The 18000-nt window shown below is 30.3% G+C and overlaps 1 protein-coding gene across 1 annotated transcript in view; it reads right to left on the bottom strand.

Annotated features, from left to right (window-relative positions):
- The window catches only part of LOC107440639 (RAD21 cohesin complex component verthandi), a 28517-nt gene extending 12368 nt beyond the window's left edge, over positions 1-16149 (bottom strand). Inside the window, exons 1-9 of the mRNA XM_043049325.2 lie at positions 15502-16149; positions 11886-12038; positions 9764-9993; positions 7921-8024; positions 7128-7352; positions 5041-5205; positions 3744-4058; positions 2312-2541; positions 314-407 (exon numbers count right to left, since the gene is read on the bottom strand). Coding sequence (XP_042905259.1) covers positions 314-407; positions 2312-2541; positions 3744-4058; positions 5041-5205; positions 7128-7352; positions 7921-8024; positions 9764-9993; positions 11886-12029 — 1507 coding nt within the window. The 5' untranslated portion in view covers positions 12030-12038; positions 15502-16149. The remainder of the gene's footprint in view (positions 1-313; positions 408-2311; positions 2542-3743; positions 4059-5040; positions 5206-7127; positions 7353-7920; positions 8025-9763; positions 9994-11885; positions 12039-15501) is intronic.
- Positions 16150-18000: the final 1851 nt, after the last annotated feature.

Raw genomic sequence — 18000 nt, 5'->3', positions numbered from 1 at the left:
ACACTAAACTCTTCAAAGATATTATTAATTAATTGGAACACAAATAGCAAAATTCTACATCAATATATAATCTTTTTTTATTCTGCAAACTAAGAAAAGCTAAGAAATATNAGGAACAGGGAAGTCAAATTGAACTTAGTTAATACGGTACACACAGGAAATTAATATGGGTACTAGGCACTGCGTTATATTGGGACACTAAAATCTTCAAAGATATTATTAATTAATTGGAACACAAATAGCAAAATTCTACATCAATATATAATCTTTTTTTATTCTGCAAACTAAGAAAAGCTAAGAAATATCAAAATACCTTCTTCCAATCGACAGATTTCAGCAGCTCCAGTCTCCTCTTCACAGAAGTCTTCATTGTCCACAGACCTAGTTGTCAAATGCCTTGCATACCCCTTTAAAGATAAAATTCATTAAATTAAATCACTAATGTAAGGTGAAGGGAAAAATTAACGATCAACTTTCAAAACATTTACAGAGATACAAAATAACTTTGTCAGAACATACTATTGAATAAGGTAGAATAAAATTTTGTGTCACACCAAGAATGGACACTTTTATACAGCTTTAGTTGATGGAATATCTAAATTTCACAGGGGTATATATACTTTTTATCATCAAAAACGACAGCATTGAGACAGAGATAAAAAAAAAGAAATATTTTATAACTTTCTAATAAACAGGGCTAATCTTGAGTTCAACTCAAAAATCCAGAAAATTTCTTGAGTAAAATCATTAAAGACGCATAATGTCTTTATAAATTTAAATCATTGATATTTTCAAAACATTGAATTCTAAATAAATTATATACAGCATAACTTAAATGAATAATTATTATCTCTAATTTATCTACCAGAAAAAATATTTACAAATGAAAGATGCCAAGTATAAATTCTAGTTCTTCTTGGGCACAATCCGGAGCACAATTACCCCAAGGATAAAGCAGCAATCAGCGTTGTTCTAACAAGAACAGAAAAAAGCACAGCATCTTGCTTTCTGTCTAGCACCACTATTATATCACCACTAAAAAATTTTACAACTCATTTTGATGAAAGATGTTTCATTTTGAACTGCAGTCATCAAAGTTGGATTATTTGTTTTTATTTTTTTAATATTTGTTTAATATTATTTTTAAACCAAATTTCATAATCAATCAATTATTTTCCCATCAAAATAAAATTACTGGTAGTCCTAAAACAAGTATAATAAAAAAAAAAGGTACCTTAATAATTTGTACATATTTGAAGACAGTCCTTCATCAAGATAACAAATCGTTTTAATTTAGTTTTATATTTATGAAATAGTATATAGATTATAGTTTTACATATATATGAAATGCAATACAACATCACTGCTTATATTTAATAGGAATTAAGACTAAATGAAAACTAAAAGCAAGGTATCTGCAACATTTCAGATTTTCAAATTCACGACTTATTCCAAGAATTTTTCACGAACTTAACGAAGTTAATATTTACTGTGACAAGAACACAACAATAAATTTAAAGAAGCATTATTACAACATTGATATGATAGGTATAACCAAAACTATTATACTCTGCATCTTCACATTTATAGATTTAAGCTGAAAAACATACAAAAGCAAGTAATTTTTTTCCTGCAGAATTATATTCTAGATACTTTTCTTGTTCGGTAAGGGAAAAAGTACAAAATGTAAGGACTTTTTGTTCTCCTTTCAGAATAAAAAAAAATTCACCAATGACTGGCTTGCTTCAGCTAAAATTTCAAATTGATTAAAGAAAAAAATATTAATAAAAATTCTGAAACCACAGAAGTCTAAGAGATAATTCGCTATAGAAATGACGTTTTTTCGTTTATTTCCTGAAAGAACACAACTTTTAAAGAACACGATAAAAACACTTTATATTTTAATAAAATATGACTGTGAGAGGGGAATTTGTTATAAATAAAGATATTCGGAACACCATGAAATTGGGGGGAAATTAGATTTTTTGATGACCTAAATCCATGACTTTCCAAGATTTTTTAAAAAAAATAATAAAATTAAAATCATGACATTTCACGACAAATTCTGTTCAATACTGAAATTTATGATTTTCCAGGTGTGCAGATACCCTGTAAAATTTTTTGTCTTAAAATGAAAACTAAAAGTTGCAATATAATCAAAATTTTTAAAAATTAAGACTTACATTTGTTTTGCAGACAGGATGCTCCTATACGATGAAAATTTTAAAAACTACATTTTTCAAATTTATTGAATTTTTATTATCCTTAAAAAAATTGTTTAGGTGGCAAAGTGTATAGAATTTTTCATTACCCTTGACAAAGTTTTTGAAAGGATTTGATGTCCAGGAAGAGCGAAAAGCTTCTCCACACCCCCCGTTTCTTTCCAATGCATCAACCTTTTAGTGGGAGGGGCCAGGTCGAGGGTGGCAACGATGTCGGTGGTATCGGACAGTTGAGTCTTCATTTCTTCACCCGATATGCTCTTCACTTCATCCACTATAAGTTTTCTTTTTCTTTTGGTTTTCACTGTTCTCTCAACTCCTTTAAAACATCATGAAACAATATGTTAAATACAAAGACACAAATAATAAAAAAAAAACTATAATGATCACAGTTAGATAATATAGATCTACACCATGTTCCGATATACTTGTAGAAGAGAATTTAACAATGTGAAATGTGTACATTGCTCAATGTACATAACGGAGCAATGTGTTAAACCAAAGATATGAATAAAATAAAATACTATAATGATGACGGTTAAATAACACAGATGCACCCCATGTTCGGATATACTTGTGGAGATTATAAAATGTTAATAAATTTGCTTAAACATTTACACTAAAATACAATTAAAAAAAAAAAAAAACATGCAAAAACCAATAACAGAGTTGAAAGCAGGGCTGGAAAATATAAAAACTAAGGATAAAATTGCCTTCAAACTTAATGATTATTTAAGGATGCTTCTTTAAAGGGAACAATCTGTAAAATACCAACATGGATTCACAGATATAAAATTGGTAATAGTTATAGTAGTCCCTGCACTTAAGTGAAAAGAAAATTAAAGATTTTTTAAAAAAAATTATCAAAAATTTCTGTTTTGGTTTTCTTTTCTCACAAAAAGGGGAGAAAATTGTCTAAATACAGAAAATCGAAGTCGTAACCAAGTATTTCTTATGATACAATGATAAGGTGGGAGTAGAGAGATAAGAGCATTTTATATATTTCTCCTACATCAAGTGCTTTTATGCCATCCAATTAAGGGTAATTGTCTCCAACACTGGAAGTAGATTAATATCGGAAGCGCTATGAAGACTTAATTTTTGAATTTGAAATTTAAAATTTTTACTTCCTGTTAACTTCAACAAAAATTTGGAAAATCACAAAAATTTTGAGCCCTGGTTAAAAGAGCAAACATCCATTGCTGTCTTTCAATAGTAAAATGACCATTGTAGCTCCTTGAGTGAAATTGAGCCAATATCAAAAAATTTGCAGCTTTTAGAATAAAATCATTCTGTTATGAAAGGATACTAATTTGCAAGCAGATAACTTTGGATTGCGTGTGCAAATAGTAAATTTTTTTAAAATTTTAACCATATGCCGATTCTTCTCCGGTTTAAGTCAAAATTACCATCTGTGGATGAATGAATGGGTCTTCCTATAAATGGGTGTGACAGAAGTCTAAGGATAACAACTCTACATAAAGGATACAATATTAAAAATTATCAATGTTAGTTAATTACCATGAACAATAGTCGTATCAAGAGGAGCTAAGGCAAAACTTTCGGCATCATTGGTGATCAAAGTGGTGTGGTCCAATGGTGGAGGGGGAGGAACAGGAGGAGGCATCTCTGGAGTACTATTTTCAGTGAAGCTGCGAGCTGGAGACTGAGCTGGGATCATGGGCTCAGGTTCAGCCATTCTCAATTCATTGCACGCTTCAGAGGAAGGTCCATCGTTATGCAAGAATTCTTCAGCGGGAGCCTGAGCCTGCGACGGTCCAGGAGATTCTGGAGAGGAAGGAGGAGAGGGGGCACCGATAGACCCTGGTGCCATATCTGAAATTAAAAAAATTCATGCTTGATGTACTTTCAGAAGTATGTATCATCCTTAGCAGGAATGGCAAGTTTCTTTAACAATGGAAAAAACTACCCGAAAAAAATAAGGGTTTTTTCAACACAAGTAAAAGAAACTCTTTTTCAAAAAGAAATATTAAACGGTTTATTGTTGAATTTAGTTCTTATAATAGTATTAATTTTTAAGATAGTTGATATAGTATTTTTAAACAACTGAAAATGAAAACCAGCAATTGAAAAAAATTTTTTTAATGAATTTCTTTAGAATTTAAAATAGCTGCAATTTTACAATATACCTAAATGAGTGCATTAAATCACACACCAACCATGCCGACGGAAGACGTTTTCGCGCCCTAGGCGAAACTGAAAACAGCGCCTTTAATTCATTGATTGTTGGTGGTGGCTTAAGAATAGAAACAGTAAGCTTAAACTTGCAAATATAATTATATTTTAGAAAAAAATTAAGCAAGAAATGGTATAATATTTTAAAAATTTGATATTAATTTTAAGCTTAATGAAGATAAACTAATAGGAAGAATCAAGCTAGAAATTCTAAAGCTTTTAAATCCTTTCTATGTCAATTTAATTTTATACAACTCTTTTCTTATCAATAAAATTTAAGCATTTAAATATTAATAAAACATAACTTAATACTAGAAGTTCTAAAACTTTCAAATCCCTTCTACGTCAATTTAATTTTATATTACACATTTCTTATCAATATAATTTAAGCGTTCAAATATTAGTAAAACATAATTTAATACTATGCTGTACGTATTAGGGTCCTTCAAAATTATTCCTTTCCCATTCAGTTACAGAACAAATATAACAAAATTATAAATCTGTTATAAATAGGGCTTTAAAAAATAAGAAAAATTAGTTAATGGAAAAAACAGGGAACACCAAAATGTTGCCCTGACTCATTTCATTTGCAACCAATCACTGAACACATTAAAGGACTTACCATACATATCATCATCACTTTCGTCATCCTGTTGCTCTTCAATAGGTTTATCAAGAGGAAGAGATTCTTTGTTTGTTGGTTCGGCTACAGGTTCAGGTTCTGGAGCAATGGATACGGGATCATCAAAAAGCCCCGCAGGTTCAAATAAATTACCAGTCTCACCATCTATTCGAGAAAGAAGTATTAATTTGACAGATATAATAAAAAAATGATAATCCAGTTTTTTGAGAAATTTACTACTGTTTAACGGTACCTTCACAAAATACTATTAAAAAAGCAAGCTCTAAAATCCCCCCCCCCATCTTTAAAAATTTTGCTGTTGTATCCTCGAAAAAACAAACAAACCTGGAGTTAATTACGTCTTTCAATTTGCAATGGAACCCACCCGTGGTTTGCTATTATGATATAGTAGAAGAATTCGCTTCCTACATGGTTTGTAAGAAGCGCACTTTTTATCCTCATGCCGGGAAGCCGAAAATTTTAAACATTATCCTAAATTTATACTAATAGACCTTTATTTTCTTTTATGAAACATTTCTGAAACTTTTTTCTATATGACCCAGTCGAAAATGTTCTCATAATGAAGATAACTTTCAGTGCTATTATTGTTAAATGTATGTTTCTAATAAATTAAAGTTGAAATTTAATTGTGGACAATGATTTTTAAATTTGGATACAATTTTATGCCCAAAATTAGCAAAATTGTTTTTGAACATATGGGAAAAATGTATATAGAAATTTACAAGTCATATTGGAAATTATGACTTGTAAATTTCTATATACATTATGACTTGTCCATAATAAAAATATTTTCTTATTTTACCATATTTTTGTGTTGATTTGTTAACATAAATTTTTAATTTTCACAAAATTGGTACCTCTTAAAAAAACTTAGACAGAACCCCGAGTGAATTCTAAGAGACTGGAGCAAATCACTATGCAATAATTAAAATCCAGTTTATCTATATTGCGAATTTTGACATTAACCAAAGTTAACTGTTTTGATGTATTTGTATTCTTTGTTTGGAGGAGATGTGTAATATTTCAAAAGCTCACTAGCAAGCAAAATAAATTAAAATAAACAAGGAATTTCATAAGACTTATTTATCAGACAAATATGAATTCCGTAATGTTCTTCAGTGCAAATCCATGCCTGCCAACATTGGAGAAATAAAACAGAGATTTTAGCAACTTTTTTTAAGCTACGAGTAAAGTTTTGATACATCATGCATGTAAGTCAAAAAGAGAAACTCAAAATTGGGAATAACATAAGCACTTACATTTAGCGAAGTAAAAAATATGTATATAAATCTTAATCTAAAGAAGAGGTTTTTAAACCATTATTTATAATTAATTAAACTATAAACACTCAACAAGCTGCAATACAGACAATAGCACCATCTGTTGAAGTATAAGAAGTATTTTTACCATCAAGGGATATATTATCAACCAAACAAAAAATGTTTTTAAAATTTTTTTCAACAGATATTTAGGAATTTGAGAATATATGGGTAAACAGGAGATAGTCGTAAAATACAGGAGTCTTTGTTAAAAAACAGGAAACTTGGCAGTTATGCAAATGACTTAACAGTAGAAGTTACAAACTCATCTAAATTATGTACATGTTCGAACAATGTACCTGAAAAGTTTTTTGTGCCGCTAAATACATTTCTAGTTTTTAAAATAGTAAAAGATTATTTGAATAAAAATTTAGACCTAAGCCATACAGTTAAAAAAAATAACTTCAAGTACATTTTTATCTTATAATTTAGGTTTTTTTTTTTTTTTAATAAAAGAGTTTCTGTTTTTCATTTTGCAGAACAATGCTTCTGAGGTTTTTCAAAAAAAAAAAAAAAAAAAAAANAAAAAATAACTTCAAGTACATTTTTATCTTATAATTTAGTTTTTTTTTTTTTTTAAATAAAAAGAGTTTCTGTTTTTCATTTTGCAGAACAATGCTTCTGAGGTTTTTCAAAAAAAAAAAAAATAAAAAAAATAAAAAAATTTTTGTACAAACATTTTCCAATTTTACTATATTTTTGTACAACTAAACTATGACAACTAGTGTAAAAAACACGTCTAAATACCTAACAATCCTTCACCAATGGTACCACCAAAGCCATCATCTTTCAAGGGTGCCTCTAAAGATGGCTTTGCTATTATGCTGCTATTACCTCCCTGGACAGCACCCTCATCCTGGTTCCTGATTTCTGCAGTCGCAGCCTCTCCTTCCAGCAAAAGATTCTGACTGTCGAAATCTTCGATGCAACCCACGTGCCTCTCTCCCTCAGGCTCATCGAAGCCCAAATCATCTAAAATTTAATAATAAAAAAAAAAAACAATTTAAATCAGATTACTTTCTCGCTCATAGCTGCCAACATTGATAACTAAAAATCCAGCAGATTTTGGGAAATATAAATTTCCATGATAATTGTGGCATAATGTGCTCAATATTTTACAGATAGGGATTTTTATAGTCATCAGAAAAGAAAAACTGCATTATTTTCCAGTCATGATTGGCATTAAATACGCTTGAAATGTGAGATAGTTAAAAGATTTTTAATTAATTTAAAAAGGGAGTTCTGAATAAAAATAAACTACATATTTTAGAAGAAAAAATAAGTTTTAAAGTGATTTCTATAAATGAAGCATGCTTCATTATATATTAGTAATACTTATTTAAATATTAAAACAATAATCCATGCAAAAACTATTTGAATGGAGATTTTTTTTAATGAAACTTTAGGGAATTTTCTAAAATGCACAAAAACCAGGAGAATTTTTATTAAAGCTAAGACTAAGAGAAACTAGCAAAATTCAGTGGAGTTGGCAGCTGTGCTAGCTTTAAAGGTTTTTTTTAAAAAAATAAATATAAATTACCAAAACCATCATCCGCTATGAGGCTTAAGTTTCCATAATCTTCTTTCAGTGTAATGTCCTCAGCTCTGCTCTGATTTAAAGTGACTTGAGCATCCATGTCAATCCTAAATACAATAAAGTAATTCAGATTTTATTATAAAATTTACATGTATTTATTGAACAATATTTCAGAAGTTTTTAATTTTCAAGATAAAATAGTCTTCCCTGAAAAAAAATAAATAATTTTATTTAGCCTCTAGGGAAGACAAAATTTGCACAAAATGAACAAACGCAAGTTCCATGATACTATAAAAATAACTGGGGGAAAAAAAGGTATAAAAAAATTCTTTTATTTTATTTTTTACTATAACCATGTTAAATTACAATGTAAATTAATTCACAAAGTTATTTTTAAAACACTAAACATATTTAAGATGGATTAAGATTAAGAATAGTGTATTAAAAAATATTGGATCGATTTTACTTCAACCAAATTAAAAAACAGTAATAAGAAAAAATAAAAAAAGAGGGACAAATGTGCTGCATTGATTAATTAGTCTACTACAAATCTGAATTGCCACCAAATCCCTACTCAGTCATATTTTGTTAAAATGTAAAATAAATTTTTTTTTTAAAAAAAGGAAGAACAAAGATGATTTATCAAACTATCTTTTAAACTTTTATGACTCTGAATTTTTTCCCCTTTATATTATTAAATTGAAATACTAGTGGAAGTCGGTCATAATAAATATTTTTTTTTTTTTTTTAAATTCTTAAATGAGAATAGAAAAGCCACGAGCATTTCTAAACTCAGCATTGAATATAATTCTGCAAAAAAAAATAAATAAATAAATAAATAACAATAATAATTTAAAAATTTATACAGCAAAGAAAGCAAATAGGAAAATCTTTACCCTGTAACATTATGCGACAATGGCACCATGAGTCGGCCAAGGGTCAGAACATTAATAAATAGAAATTTTTGATTATTGTGCAGATAAATTTAAGTTTTCTGCTAAGCAGATTTCAACTGTTTGTATAGCTGCCAACATGGATTTTAATAATATAAATTTCATGATAATTGTTGCAAAATACACTAAATATTTTACACATTGGGAATTTTTAAGTCATAGAAAGAAAAAAAAACTGCAATATTTTTTAGTTATGATGACATTAAATGATAAGTATTATGTTTATTCATAATTTTAGTCATTGATATTTTTAAAACATGAAATACTAAAAAAATTATATGCAGCATAATTTAAATGAATAATTATTAAAAGTTTACATTTTTCTCTTAATCATATTTATTATTTTACCAGAAAAATATTTACAAACGAAAGAGATGCCAAGTATAAATTCTAGTTCTAATATTTTTAAATAATATATACAAGAATTTTTATACATAAATGTGATTGATGATTTCTTGAAAATTCTGGTTACCAGATTTTTTTCTGGAGCACAATCATCTATGTACAATCATTTTCTGGAGCATAATTGTCGCAAAATATACTAAATATTTTATGCATAGGGAATTTTTATGGTCATCAAAATAAAAAACTAATATTTTCCATTTGAAATGTTATGTATTACGTTTATTTATAATTTTGAATAACAATAGGCATTTAATTTATGAAAGATAGAACTGAATTTTTTAAATTATGCTCGCTTCATAATGTATTAGTGACACTTATTTAAATATTCAAGCACGAAAAAAAAAATTCTATTTCAATAAGAATTTAAGGAAACTTATTCAACTTTTGGGAATTTTTCAAAATATGCAAAAACAAAGAAACCAGGAAAAATTGGCAAAATCCAGTAGAGTTGGCAGCTATGTGCTTGGAATTAATGAGCAGTAACTCACGTAATATCGGGCATTGCTGTGTCAAAATCGTGGAACACTTCTGGAAGAGTAATGGCTGCTACGGCGGCTTCTCGATTTCCTTCTGGTAAATCCACCACACCAGGCCGAAAAGCTATCTTAATCTTGATGAAAGCTTCGTTACAGTCGGCTAGCAGATACTTGGCTTTGCGGGAATAAATGCGGACAATGCCGAGAAGAAGATGGCCAGATGTTCGAAGAGCCATTTTCACCTGGAAAAGAAATGTTCTTTAATATATCTTTAAAAACAATGAGTACCTGCCAAACTTTAAAGCAGGAGGATTTTGTGAATGACATAAATTTTCAAAAAAGTACGTTGGTAAAAGCGCTGCATCAAACACTAAATGCAGCATCTTCCTCTTCCAACAAAACCAAACATTAGCCTAGGCTTTGAGGAGTAACTTTTCGTCAATAATTATTTCTACTTTACTGCCTCAATAATAAAAAAAAAGTTAGCCACGTCTGAGAAGATATTACAAACTATCAATTAAAAGAGGCAGAAAAAGTCATTAAAGAATATCATATCAGAAGATAAAAAAATAAAATCAATTATAAAATTCGTTTATTCAGAGATAATTCAATGCAAAAAATAACTTTTAGTTAATGATTTATTATTTACATGGCAAAATATAAAATTGCAGTGAAAACCGTTCCTGAGAAATTAAATTTAAAAAAAGTCCTATGCTTAAAATTGAATGTCAGAAACTATTCGACCAATTTTGTATTTTGCCATGTTAATTCACATACTTTATAATGGTGTAAAAATTTATACAACTTACAATTCATAATTTTTTCAACTATCATTTAATAAAATAATGAATAATAAATATTTAATAAAATTTTTTTTTGTATGGAATTATCTTTGGATAAACTAATCTCATAATTGTGAGCAAAACTTTTTCAATTTTCATAAAACTTTCTCGAGATATGCAAAAAAAAATTAAAAAAAAAAAAAAAAAAAAATTAACATTTAGCAGTCCAAATTTTGGATTGCTCCCCTCACCAAATTATGGGCACCTAATTTCCCAGATTGCGACTACCTTTTTATACCTTGGGGGCCAGAAATAAAAAATCCGTTGAGAAAAAAAAAGGTATGTTTATTCAGAAAGTATGCTTTTGTGTTCGATTTTATAACTTAAAAAATTGTTTGCACTTACTATTATACTTGAGGTCACCTCCTTGAACCATTAAAATTGAGTCCTTGGAGATGAAGATTCGATCATTACATAAAAAGTTATTCAGATTAATCCATTTTTTTCGACGCACTGTACATCCCTACTATAATGCCTGTAGATCAATAAACAATATCTTCAAGTGCTGTAAAAGTAGGGATGTTACGAAAATTTGGCCGATTTGAGAAACCTTCAGTCGGTAAAATGCTTGGCAAAACATTTTTATAAGTATTTTTCCACAATAAATTTTTTTTTGTTGGAATTTGAGGCAATTGTGGAGAATGCTTAGTGCGGGCTCTGCACCAGCAATTTACAATCAATATCAGGGTGGAGGTTTTAGATGTCCTAAATTGATTTTGGACATGGCACGTGGGTTTTACTGTCCTAAACCGACTAAAATTGTCCTAAACTGTCTTAAAGTGTTCTAACCCTTGAAAATTGGTAAAAGGTAAAAATTCTGAAAGGTGTAATTGTACACATAATTACATATATTAATAAATATTTGATATATTTTATAAAATTTGCTTTTAACTTATTAAAGGATAATAATATAATATAATAGGAAAATATTTATAAGTTCTGAAGCTCCACAATTCATTGTACAACAAAATTGAATACCTTATCCTAAAATATGAATAAATATGCTTTTAATACTGATAAATTATGTTTTTGCATAAGGATAAATAATGTAATATTAAAAATAATAAACTTTTATAATAAAACAAAAACTTTCTTAATTTTGTTTCTCGTTTAAAAATTAACCTTTTATTTTTCAGTGTAGTTTTTTTTTTTAAATTGTGACAATTTTAATATAAGGGTTTTGGACAGGACGGTTTAAACCGTGGATTAATCCATTCTGTCCTGAACCTTGCCAATTTGGATCAATATATAAACTGAAATACAATGCAATAAAAATACAATTGAAAAACAACCTTCGGCTGAAGACATTGTTCAACACTGCTTTCAATATTTGTTTCAAATACATGAGCCTTAGTCAGCTTTTTATCCCAATGAGCAGCCAACCAGATACGAGCCAGGGGACCCTTCTTGGCTAAGACAAAATGTGCATAAAACATAATTCAAGTCTGAAACAAAAAACATTAAAAGATAAAATCACTTTAATTATATCATCAATTGAACTCAAATTATGCAAAACATACAGAAACAAGGACACATGAGATAATTAAGAAATATCGTTAGTAAAACCAGTGTTCTCCTGAAACATTTTTAGGAGGGCGCTTTGCCCTGCTTGTCCTTTGATCCCTATAAATGTGCACTCTTTGTAAAAATAAGCCGCACATCGCTTAAAAATACTACCTCTTTAGACACATTATATTTTTTAAAAAAAATCACTGTTTAAAGAATAATTAAACATTGGTAAAATTATCCATGTTTACAGCCTTAATAATAAATAATATTGTATAAAAAATATTGGATTTAAGAACTATAGAGAAATCAATATCAATCACTGCCAAAAATTTTATAGAATTATTGCTTTAAAAGTAAATACTCAAATGCATGATTCGAATTTTCCATATTGCTTGAAATAGAGCGGGAAAATTAAAATCCATGTGAAAATCAATATAAAAAACTGCGGAAAATGCAATCAAAACATTGCATTGATTTACGACACTACCGGCTTAAATTGGGAGCATCAAAAAGTAATTATCTTAATGCATGATTCAAATATTACGTGAAAATTTTGTGTAGAAAAGAAAAAAAAATTCTTTTGTTACTTTTCAAAAAGAAAAATCTGTCTGCAAGAACTCTAACATTCCGCGGCAATGTCGCCGTGTCACTGCAATTCTGCCACGAGGAGTAAGGATTATTCTCAATTTGATAAATTTTAATAAGTACCTCTTTTTTTTTGAGGGGAGGGGGCATCAATAAACTTTTTAATGGTTTAAAATGCAATGCTTCTATATAAAAAAAATGCAATTTTAAATATTTAATTACTTATAATTTTCAGTTTTAATTATATAAAAATCTTTCCAAGTTGTGTAGCAATTAATAATTTACTTTTAATTCACTCTTTTTGAAAAAAAAAAAAATTTATGCCCAGAGATTATTAGCATGCCTAAAATTACTTTTACAAATGAAAAATTATTTCTCATTCCATTCTGCAATGAGAGATAGTAATTTTTTGAAACATACACATAAAATAGTCCCCCCCCCCAATGCCCACCTGTGTTAACATCCATCAACTCAGGTATTTACAGGGCGATTTTGTTGACCTCTCTTTCAGAGGCACCATATTAGTTGGGCCAACATCGCTCCCACAATGAGGACAGATAGTACAGAGAAGGAAAGAATATCCATGCCTTGCCCGGGATTCAAACCCAGAACCTTTCTGATGCAAGGACAGTTCCCTGCCCCCTACACATAAAATAGTATAAGAGGGTAATTTTTTAAGGTGCTAAATGACATCTATATGTTGTTTTTTTTTTAAACAAAAATATGCAAACTTAAAAAATCTATTCGGCATCTTGGCCAATGTAGTTGGCATGACAGATCACAACACGGAAATATCCCTATGATTGATAAAAATGTTTATCAATGCTTCAAGAGTTAATCAATGGCTGTAAAAAGTTTTTCATTTCATCTAACTCTGATGGCAATAACAAATAAGTATTTTGGGGATATTTTGCATTGTGATCCATCACGCCAACTACAATAGCCAAGTAGATTTTAAACTTGAAAATTTTAAAAAAACTTTTGCCTGGCTACAAGTTATACCTTTCAATTTTTTTTTTAAGTTTCTGGCGGGCCACTGCTCGAAAGTTGCCAAGACCTGGCGATTATTGTGCCTCAGTTCATGCTACAGAAGTTTCCCCAGTATTTTTTTATGTAATAATTTTATTTTTCGCAAAATTAAGAGTTCACTTGTTAAATGAAGTAGATAAGAAAGTTTACTTAAAAGAAATAGATAAGAAAAAAGGACAAAAAATATACAAGTTTAGTCTCATACTTAAAACTATTAATACTAAAAGAAAGAAAAAAACATACTGTCGGAGGATACCAGACATCTGGCGCCTCAAAGTCAGACGGGATATCCCATTTTCGGCCAATGTAAGATCTGTTGCATCTTAAATTATGACAGGAAATATACCTTGTATTATAATTTCTTGTATAAATTTACTTTAATATATTTTTTTATTTTTAAAAATGGGGTACCAAGGCGACATGTAAATGAACTAATTAACTGTAATACAGAATAGTAATACTCTTAGTCACTAATTCAATGAACTGACAAAATTTTCGTAATCTTTACCTCTGATTATTATTAGTTAGCATCCCAACTATGCAAACCATACAGAAGCAGGGATATGCCAGATAATCGAGAATAGGGGTTGCTTTATTGTATTAGTTAAACCGCGAATAAAATATGTAACTTGAAGTAAAGTACAATAACCTTTAATTTCAACATAGTCAAAAGAAGTAGCAGCTACAAATTCGTTTTATGAATCACATTTCGTCATACAGTCAAACTCGTTTATAACGAGCTCGGATTTAACGAGAACTCGGATTTACCGAGGGAAACGAGAATTTTTGGTTGGATCAATGTTAAGTCTATGGAACAGAAGTCGCTTTTAACGAGCAAGACCCTGTTTTAGAGAGCAATATTTTTCTGTCTTGCAATCTTTTTTCTAGTCTTTCTGTCTTATCTTTTTTTCAAAATGATAAAGAAATGCGAGGGAAGGGGGTTAGTTGTCATTAAATTAAGAGAAGTATTTAATTAAATTAATTAATGTAATTAAAGTAAGTAAGTATTAATTAAATTTTGAGTAAACTCAATCATTTGACCTCTCAAGCCCCCACCCCCTCTTCTGGTTGCACGCCTGTCTTAAGGACCTGTTTATTACGAGCACTCGGATTTAGCGAGTACATGTTACGGTCCCTTTGTGCTCGTTATAAACGAGTTCGACTGTACTAGGAAAATTATCGTATCGTAATCCAGAGGTATAACTAGGGAAAATAGCGCCTACGGCTAATCTTAAATTAGAGCCCTGCATAAATATGTTATTTATTGTTTAGAAATTTGGGAGCCCTAAAAATGTGGAAATACCACATCAAATTTAAAAATATAAAAATGTACACCGCCGGGGATGGCTACGAATTATACCCTTAGAATTGGTCCCTTTCCGTGATTTTTTATTTATTTTCACTTCTCACGGGCGGCTGTCCAGAAGTTGCAAAGCCTTGTCAATTGTTCTACACACAGGTCACGATACGGAAATCATACCAAAAAAAACTAATTAAGAAAATAACTTTCAAAAAACTATCAAAAAGTGGCACATAGTTACGGATCATTTTCATATTCTCTAAAATTCTATGGATACAAAAATAGGAAAATAACTTGCGCAAATTTTATTGCTTCGCGAAGAGTTTCCTACAACACACACAGAAAAAAAAATTTAAAACCTAATTGACAAAATAGCACTTTTAGGATGTAGATTAAGCCATAAAACTGGCACAAGACTACTTATAAATATGTAGTTTCAACAAAATGCAGCCCCTTTTTTGAAAAGAAGAAAGAAAATCACTTACTTTCGTTAGGGGCTTTCTAATGGTATCTAATTTCGCACGTTTCCGAGAAATAGAAATTTTTTTGATGGATTTCACATATCAATATTACGTATATTTTGAAATTGAATTCAGTTTACGACTTCACCACATCAATCAACCAAACCCACTCTTGCCAGATTCTAGGTTTACAGCTTTTCTGTTTGTCAAAAAATTTTCAAAATAGCATTGCGCGGGAACATTCAAAAAAACCTTTGCAAGGAGCATTCTCACTCAAGTGCATGTTTGAAGATTGAAAACGAAAACGCGATTGGCTAAGGTTTAGCAAGTAAATAGAGTTTACCAATCAAATTCTCATACGCACACGCGAAATACTGTCATACAGTGTAAATAGGCCCTAAAATTACTCCAAGAAATTTTCTTTGGAAAAATTTAATATCAAAGGCTAGCAGCCAAAGAATTTAAAGATGTCATTACTGATAAAATTTCAAGCAAAAATACTAAAAATGAGCCTGAAAATATACAAATTTTTTTTGTATGTTTAATTTCAGCTCAGGTACTATTTTCGCTCAAACAAAAAATCGCTTACGATCGAGAAGTTAATTGGTGAGCTTCCTAAAACTGGCAAAAATTTAGGAAGTTTCCGGTGCATCCCTTCGCTGATGTTGTGCTTACGAGGTGATGTGCGAACAGACTTAATATTCTAGAAAGTTTTATAATTTTTCCATTCATAAGAATTTTTAGTACTTTGAAAGTTCTAACAGGCCGTGAGCCTAAACAAATTTAACAAAATCAATAACACAACATAAATGAAGCGTAAGGTTTGCATGTTTTGAGTATTATCCCTTATTTGACTATATCAGGGTAAAATAGCGCCGTTTGCTGTATTTTGGGCAGGGTAGCAAGTTTACGGAGTTTTCCAAATTCATTTTTTGTTTGTTTCGTTGAAAGTTACATTGGAAGAATGTGTTATATTGAAAACACGACAAGTATTAAATCTTACGGTGAATTTTGTTACGCATTCAACCATCCTTAGTCGTATGCGAATTTTACGCATGCAGGAAGAATGCTCTTTTATTGGCCATTCTCATTACGTGTAATTTGAGTACACAATTACACGTGAATGGATTTATTCTACGCTGAAAACCGCTGCAGGCTATGTACCACCCATATTTCCCAGTTACTGTATCTGGTGTATTGTATTTTATTTTATAACTGTCGTTGAACAGCTGACCCAATATTGAGTTTACGTCTGCCAATGTTCAACTTCGTAGCATTGTTATTTTAAATCCATTCCAGAAGGCAAGGATACTCCAGGATCAGGCATTGAGAGAAATTCGCCTTCTTTGAGGACTTTTTGATGGAAATAACATGTATTAGAGTTACACGGAGAGGAAAACCACAAAAAGCATTCCGCAGCTAGTGTGACGGAAATGGGACTCTAACTTTTTTTTAGACTCAAAAACTAATTAATAACTTTAAAAGAAATTATGAAAGAGAAAATGGGCTCATTCTTAAGTCTATATCATATACTTTATGAGAATATTTATTGAAATTTATAAAAATCGAGGTTAATTAGTCACCGATTTTTTTATTGTGGAATACTTTTTTGAAACTGTACATAAATATACTAAGGCAAACTCATGATTTTTTTCAGGATCATCATAACGGCTTTGCCGCTTTGTTTTTAAAATTTTTTTTAACATATAATTTAAAATAAATAACAGAGCAAGAGACGAAATAAACGATTCGCATCGCGTCTTCCCCAGCGCGAGTTGGCATCGGAACGTAAGAGATTCTTGCGTGTTTTGTATCGCTATACAGTTCGTCTTCTTTACTCGACGGCTTAAATCAGATTTCTGATGCATCGCCTGGAACGAAAGTCGCTGTACCGGCCTGCCGATACAGGCGTTAAATCGATATGTCGCGATATATCGATTTATAGCCCAGTCCTAGTTCCTACACAACTGAAAAGAGGAGGAGAGGGAAGGGCTAAAGTCATGGAACCAGTCTTCCCCCCCCAGATGGCGTATTTGAGCGTTGCGATAAATTTTAGCACAGACGCTAACTCGTATTGCATTTCGTATTAATAAGTATACTGTCAGAGCTTACGAACCTGGGAAATGGGTTCTTTGACAGGTCCAAAACGGCTTTACACCAATATCTTAAAAGCCGTTGAATCAGTCGAAATGGGGATGCAGACGGTATGTTCTGTTTTTAGCCACCTACTCGTATATCTATCCGATTTTTTTTTCCATGGAGTTATGCCAAAATCCTTATATATTGCCGATTATATGTTGCCTCTGTTATCAATAGCAATAAAGCAAAATCTTCTGTATGCTGTGCGATTTATATTGATAACTTCTTTTAAATTAAATAATCACCCTGTGCTGTATAACTTTTTATAACCGTCGTTGAACAGCCGACCCAATTTTTTGGGATTTCGATATCAATATTCAACGTCGTAGCCCTGTAATTTTGAACCCAATCCAGAAGACAAGGGAACTCCTCGATCAAGTATCG

Source organism: Parasteatoda tepidariorum, chromosome 9, assembly GCF_043381705.1.
Source record: "Parasteatoda tepidariorum isolate YZ-2023 chromosome 9, CAS_Ptep_4.0, whole genome shotgun sequence".
Taxonomy (NCBI): Eukaryota; Metazoa; Arthropoda; class Arachnida; order Araneae; family Theridiidae; genus Parasteatoda; species Parasteatoda tepidariorum.
Note: the sequence above shows the minus strand (reverse complement) of the source record. Positions and strands in the feature narration are given on the sequence as shown.